Source organism: Ascidiella aspersa, chromosome 2 (genome assembly GCF_963924565.1).
Source record: "Ascidiella aspersa chromosome 2, kaAscAspe10.2, whole genome shotgun sequence".
NCBI lineage: Eukaryota > Metazoa > Chordata > Ascidiacea > Phlebobranchia > Ascidiidae > Ascidiella > Ascidiella aspersa.
Window position 1 is genome coordinate 2,984,442 of NC_139448.1, and position 15,083 is coordinate 2,999,524.

At 37.0% G+C, this 15,083-nt stretch overlaps 1 protein-coding gene across 1 annotated transcript; it reads left to right on the plus strand.

Moving 5' to 3' along the window:
* The first annotated feature begins 1,154 nt into the window (after positions 1-1,154).
* Positions 1,155-9,215, plus strand: LOC146163143 (uncharacterized). The gene is made up of 8 exons (XM_083382187.1): positions 1,155-1,519; positions 2,055-2,217; positions 2,670-2,689; positions 3,247-3,345; positions 5,403-5,623; positions 6,607-6,723; positions 7,034-7,252; positions 8,233-9,215. Exons 1-8 carry the CDS (start codon positions 1,277-1,279, stop codon positions 9,023-9,025), a joined length of 1,875 nt encoding a protein of 624 aa, XP_083238313.1. The 5' UTR covers positions 1,155-1,276; the 3' UTR covers positions 9,026-9,215.
* Positions 9,216-15,083: the final 5,868 nt, after the last annotated feature.

The following is a 15,083-nucleotide window of genomic DNA, read 5'->3' on the forward strand; positions in this document are numbered from 1 at the left end:
ACTAGCGATCGGGAGTTTTTACTGAATGCCTGAAAATGTAGAAACGTGTCGGTTTGTATTAAACGAGTATGTCGGTAAGGTATCATATCGCCATTAGGCGATTCTTGTCGATTTGTATTCAAAATTTTGTCTTTAAAATAAAAATTATGCTATCGCTGACGAATTTCGCATCTTTGTGCACTCAATAAAAGTATAAAGAGTTGCGCAAGATTTAAATAAAGAGTTACGCAAGATTGAGTTGACAAATAAAAACGGCAAAGTCAAAAATATAGTTTTACCCCTTTTACTGAAAGAAAACGTCTGGTGTAACTTTTTTATCGGTGAGTACAATACCTAATATTGGATGACACAGCCTAGGGATTCACTCGAATACCATTTTTTTATGTATACGTTCTTCTTAGGGACGACTGCAACGTTGCAGTGTTGTAAACAACTCATTTTGAAAGTCCCATTCAAGTTATTTGTGAAATAACTTAAGTCCAAGTCAAGTCTTTTTGAATAAATAACAAGTCAAGTCCCAGTCAAGCCATCGGTTGCGCAAGTCAAGTCCCAGTCAAGTCATAATTAGAGCAAGTCAACTTCAAGTCATGTCCTTGTCATAAAAATAAAACGTTAAACTATTAGAATTTTTAAACTCGCATGAAAATAAAGAATACCTGAACTAAAAAATAAGGAAAACGGAACATATAGCAAGCAATTTGTTTTTGTGCAAAAATTATGACAAATAGCTCAATTTAAAAAAAACTACTTAAAGAAATGCTTTATTTCAACCCAAGTCATTTGTTCAAAAGACTTAAGTCAAATCAAGTCATTTGTCCGAAAGACTTAAGTCAAGTCAAGTCATTTAAAAACAGTGACTTAAGTGCACTTAAGCCATTACAACACTGCAACGTTGTTCTGCGTTTGTTTTCGAGTTTTAACACGAATATTATTTTATAAAAACACATTCTCACTGCTATTGGTGGCACTGTGCCTTTCTGATTATTTCCATACACTTAGCAAATGAGACGTGAATGATGATTTAATGCAAAAATTATTATTCGATCGCGACTTTTCAGTTGCACCTTTTAAAAAGTTTATGTCTTGAAATATACTAATTTAAATAAAATATCTTTTTTCATTTTAGGATTAAAATATAAGAGTAAAAAAAAAAAGGCTAGAGCTTGGCGTTCAAGCAGCTGCCTTCGTTAAAACGAGCGTTTTAAAAACACGCTTCAAAAAACGACCCGAAAATTCAAATCAAAACAACGAACAGAGTCGCAACAGTGACGTCAGAATGGGTGGATTGTCAATGAACCCGGACAATCACGGGATGGAAAACGGACCCCGTTTGGCGGCTCAAATCGCCCGGGAAGAAGAGGAAATGGGGATAAACAAGTCCACCAAGCCCGAGTCCTCAGTTGCTGGATCAGGAGGAGATGGGAAGATAAAGAAGAATGATAAAATGAAGCTGGGACCTTTCGAGTTCGACACAACTTACCCGAGAACCATTCCGGGCTTTATAAGGATTTTTCAAGTGGTAAGTATAGGAAAGGGGTTCTGAAACTTTTTACTAAATGGGTATTGATATCCAACTAGCCTGCGGTGAGGTTTGAACCATCGACCTCCGGCCAAACCGGGACTTCCTAATACCATAAGGCAGTGTTTCTTAACTTTTTTAGCTCTTGTACCCTCCAAGTTGTGAGTATAGGGAGAGGGTTCTCAAACTTTTTTATCAATAGGGGTGAATAACTGTGGAAAACAAACCAACTAGCCTGCGGTGAGGTTTGAACCATCGACCTCCGGCCAAACCGGGACTTACCAATAGCATAAGGCAGTGTTTCTTAACATTTTAGCGCTCGTACCCCTTCAAGTGAGTATAGGAAAGAGGTTCTTAAAGTTTCTATATTCAGGGGTGAATAACTGTAAGTATTGTTTGTACGCCTAACTACAACTCCAAGCCATACTCCAAAACATCTTTAGCATTGCGATGAATGCGCTGCAAAAGTCACCAAACTTTTCAGTTCAACACTTAATTCTAGTAGTCCTTGAACTAAACCTTAACTTTTTTTCAGCTTACTCTCCTTGTATCTTTCGTGTGTCTCCTCCTCACATCGTGGCCATCAGCGGAGACAGGGAGCTACACCTTCTACTGCATCTTCCTCGTATTCGGGATGCTCATCAGTGGATACTTGCTCTTCACTGTGATGGCAGGGAACAGAGGGAAGGACTTTTGCGGTAAGGACCATGATGGTTTTAGAAAAGCTCTTGGTCCAAGAAAGATTTGATAGCTTTTGATTTAAAATATATATAAAATCTTGATATAAAAGCTTCTGATTTCCCAAAAGTAGAAAAGGATTTTACAAAACAAAAATTAACACTATTAGGTACACGGGTCTCTACTGTAGCTTGAAAATGAATACGAAACCAAATAGGTGAAGTAAATCAAAATCATCTTAATAAAGACGTCACGCACTTGTATTATCATCATCGGTTGGTGTAAGTGAAATCTATTCAAAAAACACTTATAAAGGGTGGAACGTTATTCTTATAATTCATAGTTTCAAACTGAAACAATGTTTCGATCTATTTGACTTCAAAACTCATTCAAAACCTTGCGTCAAGCGTTTACTAGTTTCTCTGTGTTGCATTACAAAAGATGACTAATTGCGAATTTTCTTTTCTTTTAGGAATTTCCTGGATCATGGTGGTGAGTTAGAAAGCTTTTTCATGTTGTGAATAAAGTTTGATAAGCTATGTCATGCTTCTTAACACTGTAGAATTTGTTCCAGCGTTACTACAGCAATGGCATGGCTCTATTTCTGATGCGTAGATCAGTAAAATTTGACACGAAAACAAAAATTGTTATATTTGTTTCTACAAATAGTAAAAACTGTAAAATGTCTATAGCAAGCTGTGCATTTTTGGCATGTTATCCTTCCCACCAATAATTTTTACGACATGATTACAATCCTATGAGATTTTTAAACTTAAATTCTAAACTTTACAACGATGTTAAGGCTGTATGTTTGGGAGAAAATTAAAAATTAATATTTATAAAGTTGAAACCTTCATACAACTGTCCTTCATCAGGCCAAAGTTAAAAAATAGAATAATAAAATTCTTCTTCTTATGTAACATGTGAAATCGATATAAATGGTTTATTTTTTTTAATGCTTAAGTTTTGTGTTTCGTAGCATTTAAAATTCATTTTAAAATTTCTGAAACAAGCACGAATCACTGACGTATATTTGTTGACATTTTCAGGAGTTGGTTTATTTCTCAGTGTTCGGACTTCTTATTTTCATCGGAGCTTGTCTTGCTGCGAATAGATCTGGTGGAAAGGCAGCCCTTAATGCAGCTGCGGTAAGTGAAGCTCGACAAACTGTCGAAAAACTATACAAAGATGTGCTTATTACCACGTATCCTGAAGAAATTTCAGAACTGTTTTTTAAAGAAGCATTATGATGGACAAACTAGATTACATTTTTTTCCTTGCAATTTATTGAAGTTGGGAAATTTAAAATTTGGTTGTTTGGTAATTTTAATATACCGCTCACTGTTAGAAAAAAAAAATACTTAAAATTGCAACAGTTACATATTTCATATTTCAGACTAAAACAGGTCACATTCTTAATGGTAACGTATCTTTTATATGCATATTACAAATACCAATGCAAAACAAAAACAAGCAAAACAAGATTTAAACCTATGATGTTTTGACACTCAGGAACAAAAACAACTTCTCACAACTCAATTTGTTTTCCCAGCATTCTAAGTAAACACCATTGTCGAGTGTCAATACGGGAAAGTTGTAATTTGCCTCTCAACAAGTTGTAATACCCCACTAGTTACCGGTAAAACTGACTCGGTAATAGTTATAATTGTCGGCTCGACTCTGAAACGGCGCCTATTTGAACAACGCACTGACATTGTGACGTCATACCGATGCGTTGTTCTGTTTACGTAACAGAGCTGTTTGTCGAAACAGTTTAGATACGATGGCCTTTACTCAAGATTAACTGTTACCTAAGGTTTTTAGGACTACAACTACTAAGAATACCATAGATTACAACTAAAGCCTTTTAAAAAGTAACTGTTGTAAATTACAATCGTTTAATTATAATAATCAAACGACATAAAATGGGTGAAAAATTTGCTATACAATATCTTTTAAAAACAATTTAACAGAAGTATGAAAGCATTTTGTTTGACTCTCACACAATTTAAGAGTTGTTTATATTTATATAATTAACTTCCCCTCTTAAACAGCTAGATTACGCTAGGTGAGACGTAGAATATTACGCATAATCTGCATTACCGTTCGGCGTTCGTATTAACCGAACAGTGAATCACAGTATTACTGTGAAGTCTGTAAAATATGTTTAGTAGCTTCGGGCAATAACGCGCTAAAGTCGTCAAAATATGCACAGCATAAAAATATCTTCGTACAACGAATAACGTTGATGTGCTATTATTTTCGTAGTGTTTTATTCAAGGGGCACTGTAGGCTTGTAGTGTTGCAAAAAAGTCTTTTTGAAATGACTTAAGTCACAGTTCAGTTATTTGTGAAATAACTTAAGTTTAAATGATTAGATTCCTACATGTTATTTTGTAGTTATTTTATTAGTTAAATTATTCCTAAGAATCAGACGAGTTTATTAATTTTAATAATGTATCGTTTTATTATTTTACCTGTGATTTGACTTGCTTTAAAATGATTAGACTTGGACTTGACCTGTCATTTTTTGAAAACTTAGCTTATTTTGCAAATGACTTTACTGGGACTTAAGTCATTTCAAATTGATTGGTTTGTAAGCTGGAAACTACAGAGTAACACTAAGTATTCACGCCAGTTTGTCCTCATTGTTCCAGGTATACAATTAGCTTGCTATATGTTGAGTTTTTTATTGCTCTCTTCGTGATTTGACTGGAACTTGACTTGTTATGTTTTTTTTAAATTGAATTGGAACTTGACTTGTTTTACAAATGACTTGACTGAGACTTAACTTAAATCAAATGACTTGGGTTGAAATTAAGTGTTTGGGATTTGACTTGGTTTGGAAAGACGTTGACTTAAGTACATTATGCTCGGATCTGCAATGTAGCTTGAATTAATCTCAAAGCCAAAAAGGTCGAGTAGATCGACACCACCTCGATTAAGGTGTTTCGATACAAACTTGTATCATCTTCAGTTATTGCCAGATTAACTGAAGATGATTAACTGAAGATGGACTTTAGATGATGCGAGTGTTTATCGAAACGTCTCAATCAAGATGATGTCGATTTACTCGACCTTTCTGGCTTTGCAATTTATTATTAAGCTTCTTTAATTTAGTTATTTTTCAAAATAACTTGTTTCCAAACTGTAAACTAAAGAGAAACAATTAAACATTGACACCTTTTTATTTTTATTGTCCCAGGTATTCGGTTTCTTCAGCTTCGCCACTTTCGTCTACTACTTCTACATCACGTGGAAGTTGCGTGGGAAGAAGCCAGAAGACGAAGAAGAAAAAGAAGATGAGGAAAAGAGTCCAGAGGACGCGGAGGGAGGGATTGTTCCGGGTTATCCGGCTTCACAGGGAGGAGTGGACGACTACAGACTCGAGATGTTGGAAGAATTGGAGCCAGAACAACAGATGAAGTAGATATTTTTATAGTTGTTTGTTTTAATATTATCTCCTTTATGAACAGTGTTTCTTAATGATAATTATAATCGTCGGCTCTGAGACCACGCCTATATGAACAACGCACTGACGTTATGACGTCATACCGGTGCGTTGTTCTGTTTACGTAACAGCAGCGAAACAAGGTTGTGAAATACTGCTTTGGAAGAACGCCATAGACTTAATTACCCCCCTTTAAAAAGGATAAAGTATGATTTATATAAATATATATATTTATATAAATTGCTCAGCATTATCAGATAAAGTGAGGACCCCTAAAAATTAATTTGAAGCTGGCCATTAGTAAATAATATTTTAATGCAATTGAACAAACGCGTTTCCTTTGATATACGTGATATCCGTTTGGAAAAATCAATCTACCAATTATAAATCTCGTGCAAGAAAAGAAGGCTAGAAGAGTAAAACCTAAAAACAAACAAATCATAAACATGTGTACAGCCACGATAAAGATAATGGCACACCTATCAATATTTGCAAAGGCATCACGTGTTAAAACTTCGACTTGTAACTTCACGAAGCGCTAAATTGAACTTTCTTGATATCTTAATCTCAACAGATTTGTATCTGGATTAAACTACAGACAAAAATACTTTTTGCAAAGAAAACAATATCTAACTTGAACAGAAGGGGCGTCTTTAAAATGAACACATGAAAAAGGGAACCGTTAAACTACGTGTTTCAGTTTTTATGAACATAGAAAAGGTAGTAACATACAATAAGGTTTACAAGGCGCCTTTAAGCAGAAAATATTTCCTTTAAATAAGCATGACATACTAGAAAATAAAAAAAGCGCGAGGCGCGAAAAATGTTTGTTATAACATAGTTAAAGTTAGCAAAAAATATAGTTTGGCCTCGTTTTCCCCTGGTTACGGCCTGCGTAAAAACACATTCGATCCTATATGTGCACAAATCAATCTCTAACCAACGTATTTCTCCTCAGGCAACCAGGGATGGACTTCAGACGCCAAAATTCGGTGCCAACCGACCTGAATGACGAGCTTTACGAGAATGGGAAACTTGTAAACGACAGATTCCACAGCCAAAGACGACGACACAGGTGATTTTATAGATCCGCTAGACGGCGCTGTTGATGTGACAAGTTGACAATTCAACACATGAATTTGTAACCAAAAGTCAGATAAAGGACTGGCCCGGTTTTTTGACTTAAGTGCACTTAAGTTACTGTTTTCAAAAGATTTGACTTGACTTAAGTCTTTTGGACAAATGACTTGACTTGGACTTAGGTCATTTTGGCAAATAACTTAGGAGTAAATTAAGTGTTTTTTTTGTTTTTTTAATCCTAATTAAAACCACTGATTTAATTTCCAACCACAAACCTTCCCTAACATTCCACTTTTAACTTCCAGCAACTCAGAAAAGGACTCAGCATACAGTGAAGGTCCCTCAACCCCTCGGGGTAAAACTTTGCCAAACAAGATGCAACGAACAGGGAGTGGGTACAGGTTTGGGGATCACCAACCTAGGGGTGACTACGACCACGTCATGGACAGACAGCCCCTGTCCCATCTGACCCACAGGACCCGACATGGGGGCTCGTTTCGGGGAAGATCTATGCCACAGAACAGGTAAGATTTTTTTTTTAAGTTTTGATTTTTTTGGTAGGCAAAGTTGTCAGATATATATATTTATATATGCTTTTATGTTTGGTATCATCTTATCAACTTTGCCTCTTCTTCGGCTAACGGCCGGTGAAAAATGGTTTGATTATATCAACATAAAATTAGGAACACTAAACACGGATCTGTTGATTATCTTCAGTAGAAAGAGAGTGGCCCAAATAATAGATAAAAGATTTATTCTTTTAAAATGAAAAAAAAAAAAAAGTTGCTTCCCATTGACCTCATTGTCTTATCTTTGCCCTACTTTCGCCTTACGGATGTAATTTTTCGTTGCAGTTCTTATCTCCGTTACTTTGCGACTTCCTTTTTCTGTTTATATAACGTTCTAAAACGTCCGAGCGTCTATATAGTGACTCGTTTTTATCTTAGTCTCACTTACAGCACTGATGATGGCAAAAGAAATTGCCGAAACGTTTGCTAATAAAATAATGAATCTTTTATCTATTATTTGGGCCACTCTCTTTCTACTGAACATAAAATTGAGATGAAAATAAAGGTTTCGCAATTCAATGTAAAATAAAATGTTCAAGTTATAAGTTTGTTACTTTAACCAATAGAAAAGAACTGTAGGATATATTAGTTAAATGCCTCAGAAAACGATTATTCCATATTAAATATAGTCGTCGGAATGATTTTTTGTGTTTTTGTTAGACAAGGCATTTGAGACAATCGGTTAAAGCTTTAAACCTTACAGTTTTTCGTGGTAACTTGAGTATTAATGACATTGTGTAGTACGAATATCAAAGTCCATAAAGAAGTAGGTGGCATTTTAAGCGTTTCGAATAGTAAAGTTATTTTAAAAGCTTTAAAATCTTCTTAGACCATTCAGAACGATGAGATACTCGCAAATGACCTAGGCAATTTTTAAACTTAAGCAGAAGGTTTTTTTAGTTAAAACTTAGCTAAATCATGTTCTAATTTCTCAGATCAATGGGATACCCTCAAGAGATCCAAGCCAACTCGTTCAACAACTTGGGATTCGAGGCGGATGACCTCCATCGTCATAGCTCCCGGAGGAAGTCGATGCCGGAGTGGCTGAGAGCTGCTCTTGGAGAAGATGTGAGGCAGGATAACATGATCGATGATGAGAGCGAGCCGGACCACCACGTGGACAGGAGGAGGACACTTCCACCACAAAAGAGCAACGAGTTTCCTCTTCTCAATACATCAGATGAGGAGTCGGTTAATTACCCGTCTGTGTCTCAGAATGGGATGGCTCCTGGAGTGAGAGGGTTCTCCCAAACGCTTCCACATCAACAGCAGCGCAGGAGGAGCGGGGGACATCGCGGGAAGCACCACCACCCGCATCATAGCAACCACCAGCATCATCACCACCAGGGAGGACACGGAAGACGGAGGTTCGGGAGCAGGAGGCACCACCACAGACATCACCACCACGGAAGAAGGAGCCAGCATCGAAGAGGAGGACACCACCACCAAGCTGCTGGAGGAAGAAGACCGGTTAATGATGCCCACGAGGATTATTTGAGGAGGATGGTTGAGAATGATGAGCTAGTGATGCAGAGGAAAGATCAAGGAATTCAGGGATTCCAGCCTATGGAGGCGCGACCGATTGAGACCGGCAAGAGGAGAGTGATCCCGGAACAACCGATCTCCATCCATTTTCCGGAACAATCGCGTTGGGATGATGACGCAGGCGGAGGCGAAAATCCTCTGATGGCCAAGTACTTTGCAGATGCTCAGGAGATGAGAGCCTGAGGTCTTCTTTCGTCCTTTGTTCCGCAACCTCCGAAGATGCTCCGCTCCCCGGCATGAGAGTTGTAAGATTCGAGTGCTGGAGAATATTCAACCTGGATTAAACTGGGATGTCCACATTGGATCGTCGGGGTCTGCAGCTCTGTTTGTTCGTTAAACTTCCTTTGCTTGTTTTATCTTATGCTGCTGGATTAATATATAAAGCAGGTTTCCTAAATTTTTCAGTATTGAAGTCCAACTCTAGTCATTTTTAATAACAACTCGAATCTCAGTCCAAGTTATCAGTTGCTCGTCAAGTTCTGTTTGCTCGTTAACATTTCTTTGCCTATCTTATCTCTATCTACTGGTTTAATATAAAGGGTAAACTGTTAGTCTTTACCAATGTTGTATACTTGGTATTTTGAAATCCAACACTAGGCATTTGCTGTAACAACAAGTCAAAACCCAGTCCAGGTCATCAGTTTCCCAAAGGGTTCTGCAGTTCTGTATTTTCGTAAATTTTTCTTCGCTTTTGTTTGAGCACCCCAAGTGTGTTTGCTTAAATAGGGATTAGGAGTGTTCGCTAGTTTTTTTCTTGTAGTGAAACTCTAACCACTACAACTCTAGTAGTCGAGTATTTGAACACTACAACTAAGTCATATCTGGTTGGTCGCGGTATTGCCGTACCCTCTCAATATTTAGACAACAAATTGATCTTCTACAGCTGATAGAAATTGTTTTTTTGTGACTTTGCATATATTACTTTGCATCGCAGTATGGAATAAGTTTAAATATAAAAAACGCTATTCTCCTCTCCGTTTCACTTTACCATACGTTTTTAGCGCGAAATTTATTCGTTTCCAACCACAATTGTAAGGCTTTGGTGGCGGAGTTTGTGTCGCAATTAAAAAGTGCCGCTTACTTTTTGTTGACGGAATAAATGCTTGAGGTTTCATAGGGGGAAGTTTTCCATACCTATTTAAGATAATTAAAAGACCAACCATACCTATTTTTCCAATGGTATTGAAATTATAGTTGTTAAGAACGTTTAGGCTATTTTGGAACTTAATCAAAGCAAGTAGATTTACGAGACAGTTAGCATGTTATTATAAGAAAAAAGGTTGCTCTTTAAATATCCCTTAAAGGTCACTAAAATTAAATAAATTTGAGAACAGTTTGAAAATAAAATGCCTTTATTCGTAGTTATTTGTCATTTTTTGTGGAAAGATTGTTTTTAATCAGCATTCAGCCTTATTTTTCCGCAAGTGTGCTTTTTTGTGGACACCCATGTATATTATATGTGTCCGTACAGATATGTACTTGCTTTTTATCCACGCTTTCTCGCACTTTGACGCCACGACATTTCTGGGACAAAATTGTAACGCTTTTTCGACCGCAGTGCCTTGAGTTATGCAAAGCTGAACAAATAAAAGCACACCACGCGAAACATCTCTGTGCAAGAATATTGGAAATCAGATAGGCCCAGCTTACTTTTGTCAATGGCAAACTACGTGTTTGCAAGTGCAAGGTTTTGGTATTTTTTGTCAACTCTCTAATTAATATTTTAGTTTTATATAAAGCAATCTATCTCTCGCTTTTAAAATTTTAAATGTATAACTCTGAGGATATGTCTCATATTGGTATCTGTTATCTTCTAAGGTCTAAATATTTATCTGAACCACATAGAATAGACATGGTGGTCCACGGACGAAAACGAATTGTTGAGCCCTGTGAATAGACTAGTGACCAGCGTGCCAGAATTTTGAAAAGGAAGCTTTGTATTTTGCAGCTGCGCCCAAGTTCGAAGTGCTAATAACGAAACGGGCCGCCGGTTTTTACCACGACAGTGACACAAGCATCTAATGGATCGCATAGTTCAGTGGTTGTTTACAGGGTTTGCTTAAGCGCGTAAGTTCGTGTATTGAAAGGTTTGTTTTAGGAAGTAAGGGCGAAGTGTTGGGGTAGTGACAAATAGAGGTTAAATGGTGGTCGATGAGCAATAAGCTTAACATGTATACTTAAACACGCTGGAGAGCGATAAAATGGAATTAATAAAGTACTTTCTAAACCTTTTGGCAGAACTTGTAAACACGCAAATATTAGTGGTTGTAAAATTGATAAACACACAGATTGATACCATAACTGTATTTTATTCTTGCAAATACGCGTAGAATACGCAAAAGAGATTTGTGACCTACTTTTCAAATGCGCGTAAAAAATCATATATAGTGTTTGAAACATTAAAATTTAACGCAAATCTGTTCTTCAGTATATAAAGTATGTGTACTCTGTAGAATGTATAGTTAATCGTTATTTTTTTGGACATACTAGCATTTTCTTAGGCAAAACGTTTGATATTCCACCTATTTTTCACACCTTCTATACTCTATTGCTGCGATAGTCGTGTATTTTGGAACATCCAAAATCGATTTCATGCTAATCATTTACCTGTTTTACGTTTTGCAGCATACCAAAGTATTTGCTTCTGAAAAGAATTTTATACACTTTGTACTTTTATACACTTTGTAACAACTTCTAGACCTTAATGTCACAGAAGTCATGTATTTTTAAACACATAAAGCTTCTAATTCCCAACAGCAAATCAACTTGTCATTGATGAACGCATTTAAAGGCGAAATGAACTCAGGTAACCTTTACCCGGACAACCTGAGCTTGCTCAGCGACACCGATGCCACGTCACAACACAGTGACGTCACAGTAGACGATAACGTCAGTAGCAGTTCGGAGGGCGGTGACCTTGTACGCGAGCTCTTGACCTCGCGAAGGGCGTTTTCGCTTTCTATGTCAAGCGGTCGACTTTCCGCTCATCCGACAGAAGAGCGAGAGAGCGACGCGGAGAAGAAGGCAGTGACGTCATCCGCACTGCGCGGCGCCGGATTTCGGTCGTTTATGGTGCAGAGTTACTCTGACGGCGATTTCAGACGCAGGGAAAGTGATTTGTACGCCGGGGAAACGCTTAAAAGAAAAGGCGGCATCTGTTTGGGAGATTCATCTTCAATTTGGTCATCCAGGCAAAGCAGCCCGCCAAGTTTTAACTCCGAAAGGCGGAGGGAAGAAGACATGAACCGTTCTAGGATTTCTCTGCAGGAAATTGAGCCCCTAAGTCCCGGGGATGATGAGGTTTTCATCCGAGATCAAAGACGCGATGAAGAGGACTTTGATTGTTGCAAAGTTGAGCAGCCAAAGAGGACAAAAGGACTTCCTGTTCCGGTACAGATGTTTAAATCTAACGCGGACCGAGATCCCGAGAATATACACGAAGATCTAAAGGTGCTTGTAAATCTTAAGTTATAAACTAAGTGTTTGCAAGTTAATATAAAGATGGCTGGGTGTTTTAATGTTTAGTTTTGATAACCGCTTAAGTAAATTTTTAATTGCTAACTACAAATCCACTACTGTGTTTACCGCAACAGACTTTATTTTTAGAGGGCGTTGGTGAAATTTAAGTGACCGTTTCAGGACTTCAAAACACTTAAAATACTGGAGATGTTTTATTGCAAAGTACTGCCAGTTATTCTATGAATATTGACTGGTGTAAACAATTAATTTAACAGCAATCAACCTAAAAACAGGGGTGGCCAAACCGCGGCTCGTCAATCAGCTTTATGCGGCTATTACGTTCAAGTTCTATTTAAGTTTTTTAGGATGCCCAGTGTCAATTCTCGTGTCCTTAATTTTTTGCCTGTTTTAACTACTTGAAGGTAAAAAACGAATTCGTTTAGTTCTCCAATATGTGTTTTAATATCTGCAAAACTACGCCTTTCGTATGGCGGCAATTTGCTAATTTTTAAGGGGCGAAGGCTTTTGGTGCCATACAATTGGATGCTTGATTTTAACTAGATATTTGTGCACGATTCTTATTTTATGGCGTCATGTTTCTACCCCTGTCCCCTCAAACAAAATTAAACGATACACCCCTGTTTAAATGCCATTTGAATTTTTTTCGAAAAAAAACTCTGCTGTGCGAATAAATATTCCCACAATGTAGCCTACGTAATACTCTTAGTGTATATGGCATCTATAAAGGCAAGTGTGTTAGAACACGATGGTGTTCATTTTTATCTACATAAGGTATTATCCTTTACAGTAAACCTAGTAAGATATACGGTTCTTTGTCTCTTACTGGTTGGTCACCCCTGGTGTGAAACAATGTGTTTGACTTATTGCTACTTCGAATGTGAAATTTCCGGTGTTGTGCACCTGTATAAATGGCTTAACTTAAGTAAACTCATCACTATCACTATATTTATCTACGATTTATATTCCCAGGTCGACTTTGGTGACGTAATTGCTAATGACTTGACTTGCTCTTTGTTAAAAACGACTTGACTTGTTGTCAGGACGAACATCATAGTTCAAGTCACATCAAATATTGCAACAACTCATGTATTTATTTTTCCCAGGTCGACTTTTGGTGACGTATTTGCTGATCAGTTCACTTGCTGTCAGTACAAACATTATAATTCACATCAAATATTTTACAACACATGTATTTTTCCCAGGTCGATTTTGGTGACGTAATAGCCGAACCGGACGGATTCTCAACTCCAAAAGTCTCTTGGAACTTGAGCCGCGAAATCTTCACCTTCGGTCGCGGATGTTGCTACACAATCTCAAGTTTCATATTCGCGATACCTGCTGCCCTCTTGTGGGGAGTCTGGTTCGCGCTGCTTACGTGCGCCAACGTGTGGCTGCTCGAGCCGCTGCGCCGGAGTCACGTGATCCAGATGCGATACTTGGGAGCTCTGTGGCGCGACCTGGTGTCCGCCATTCTGGACCCGCTCTTCAGAAGTTGCTCGAAGATGTTCGATAGAGTCCGTGAGGATCGGGGAGCCGGGAAGCAGATTGTTTGAGCATTTTTGTGAAGGAGGGGTAGTTTTTGTAGGTGTAAGTGATAAAGGGTAAAATTGTCGCGTATATAACTTTAAACTGAATAATTTTCCTTTCCAAGAATATAAAAACACAAAAAAACCCTAATTGTTCTTTTAATGTGTGTGAGAGGTTATTTCTGTAGGCGCTGAGTAAAAATTTAATTAAAGCATACCTAATCTAAAAATCAGATTGTTTGAGGATTTCAGTGATAAAAGGGGTAATTTTTGTAGGAGTAAAATGATAAAGGGTTGTCGCCTATATAACTTAAGACTGAATAAATTTCGCTTTGCAATAAAAAAAAACGCCAAAAACATATTGCGTGAGGAATTATTTCTGCAGGCGCGTTGGAAAAATTAAATCGCAGCATAATTGATCTAAAAAATGACAAATTGCCCCTGCAACCAAAAACAAAAACGTTTCTTTTTTTCTAATCTAAAAAATAGTCAAAAAACTTGTGATTAAATAGCCGATGTATTTTTTTACCTCTAACTTCGTTTATCCCTTTAAACGTTCTACAGAAGTAATTTTGTTGTTCGTTTTACATGAATTGAAGCGCGAAAAATCTGATTTAAAAATCTGTTAGTCGGTGTGTCAAGAATATAAATAATACATGTAGTAAGAATATCAAATCCAACTGGGTAGCATTTTGAACGTTATGGACATCTCTTCATTCATTTTCAACATGGTCTTATAATAACAGATGTGTACTTGCTTTTAATTGTTTTATTTTTTCTGACAATTGCCTTTTTTCTGTAGTGTTTTACAGTCATTTTTTCTATGTTTATTAGTCTCTTGTTCGCTGTGTTGTTATCCGCTTCAAAGTAACTTTGATATAACCAACTCGTTTTGTTTTTGTATTTTTGCGAATAAATTGTATTTCGTTTGGGATCATTTGTGTTTATGAAAAAGCTAATAAAAGGCTATTTTGGAGTTTTCAGTGTTATGAAATTGAGCTATCCTGGAAATCAATATAGGATTTTAATTTTATGTATTTTTATTTCCACATTTTTTCAACCCTAAAGTATATAATCATTCTCATAAAACACACTTTTCCTAGTTTCTGGTTCAAATTGTTAAAAGTAGGGAAATAATTTTTAAAAAAGTACCTGATATATTCCTCAGCAAAATAACACAAATTTACATTTATCTTTAATCAAAACTTGTCATCTATGAAAAGAAATAGTATCGC

Bases quoted from the DNA above. Each gene is read 5' to 3' on its own strand.
- LOC146163143 (XM_083382187.1), top strand. From the start codon at position 1,277: ATGGGTGGATTGTCAATGAACCCGGACAATCACGGGATGGAAAACGGA. The intron at 2,218-2,669 runs GTAAGGACCATG...CTTTTCTTTTAG, and splicing joins CAGAGGGAAGGACTTTTGCG to GAATTTCCTGGATCATGGTG. The intron at 3,346-5,402 runs GTAAGTGAAGCT...TTATTGTCCCAG, and splicing joins CAGCCCTTAATGCAGCTGCG to GTATTCGGTTTCTTCAGCTT.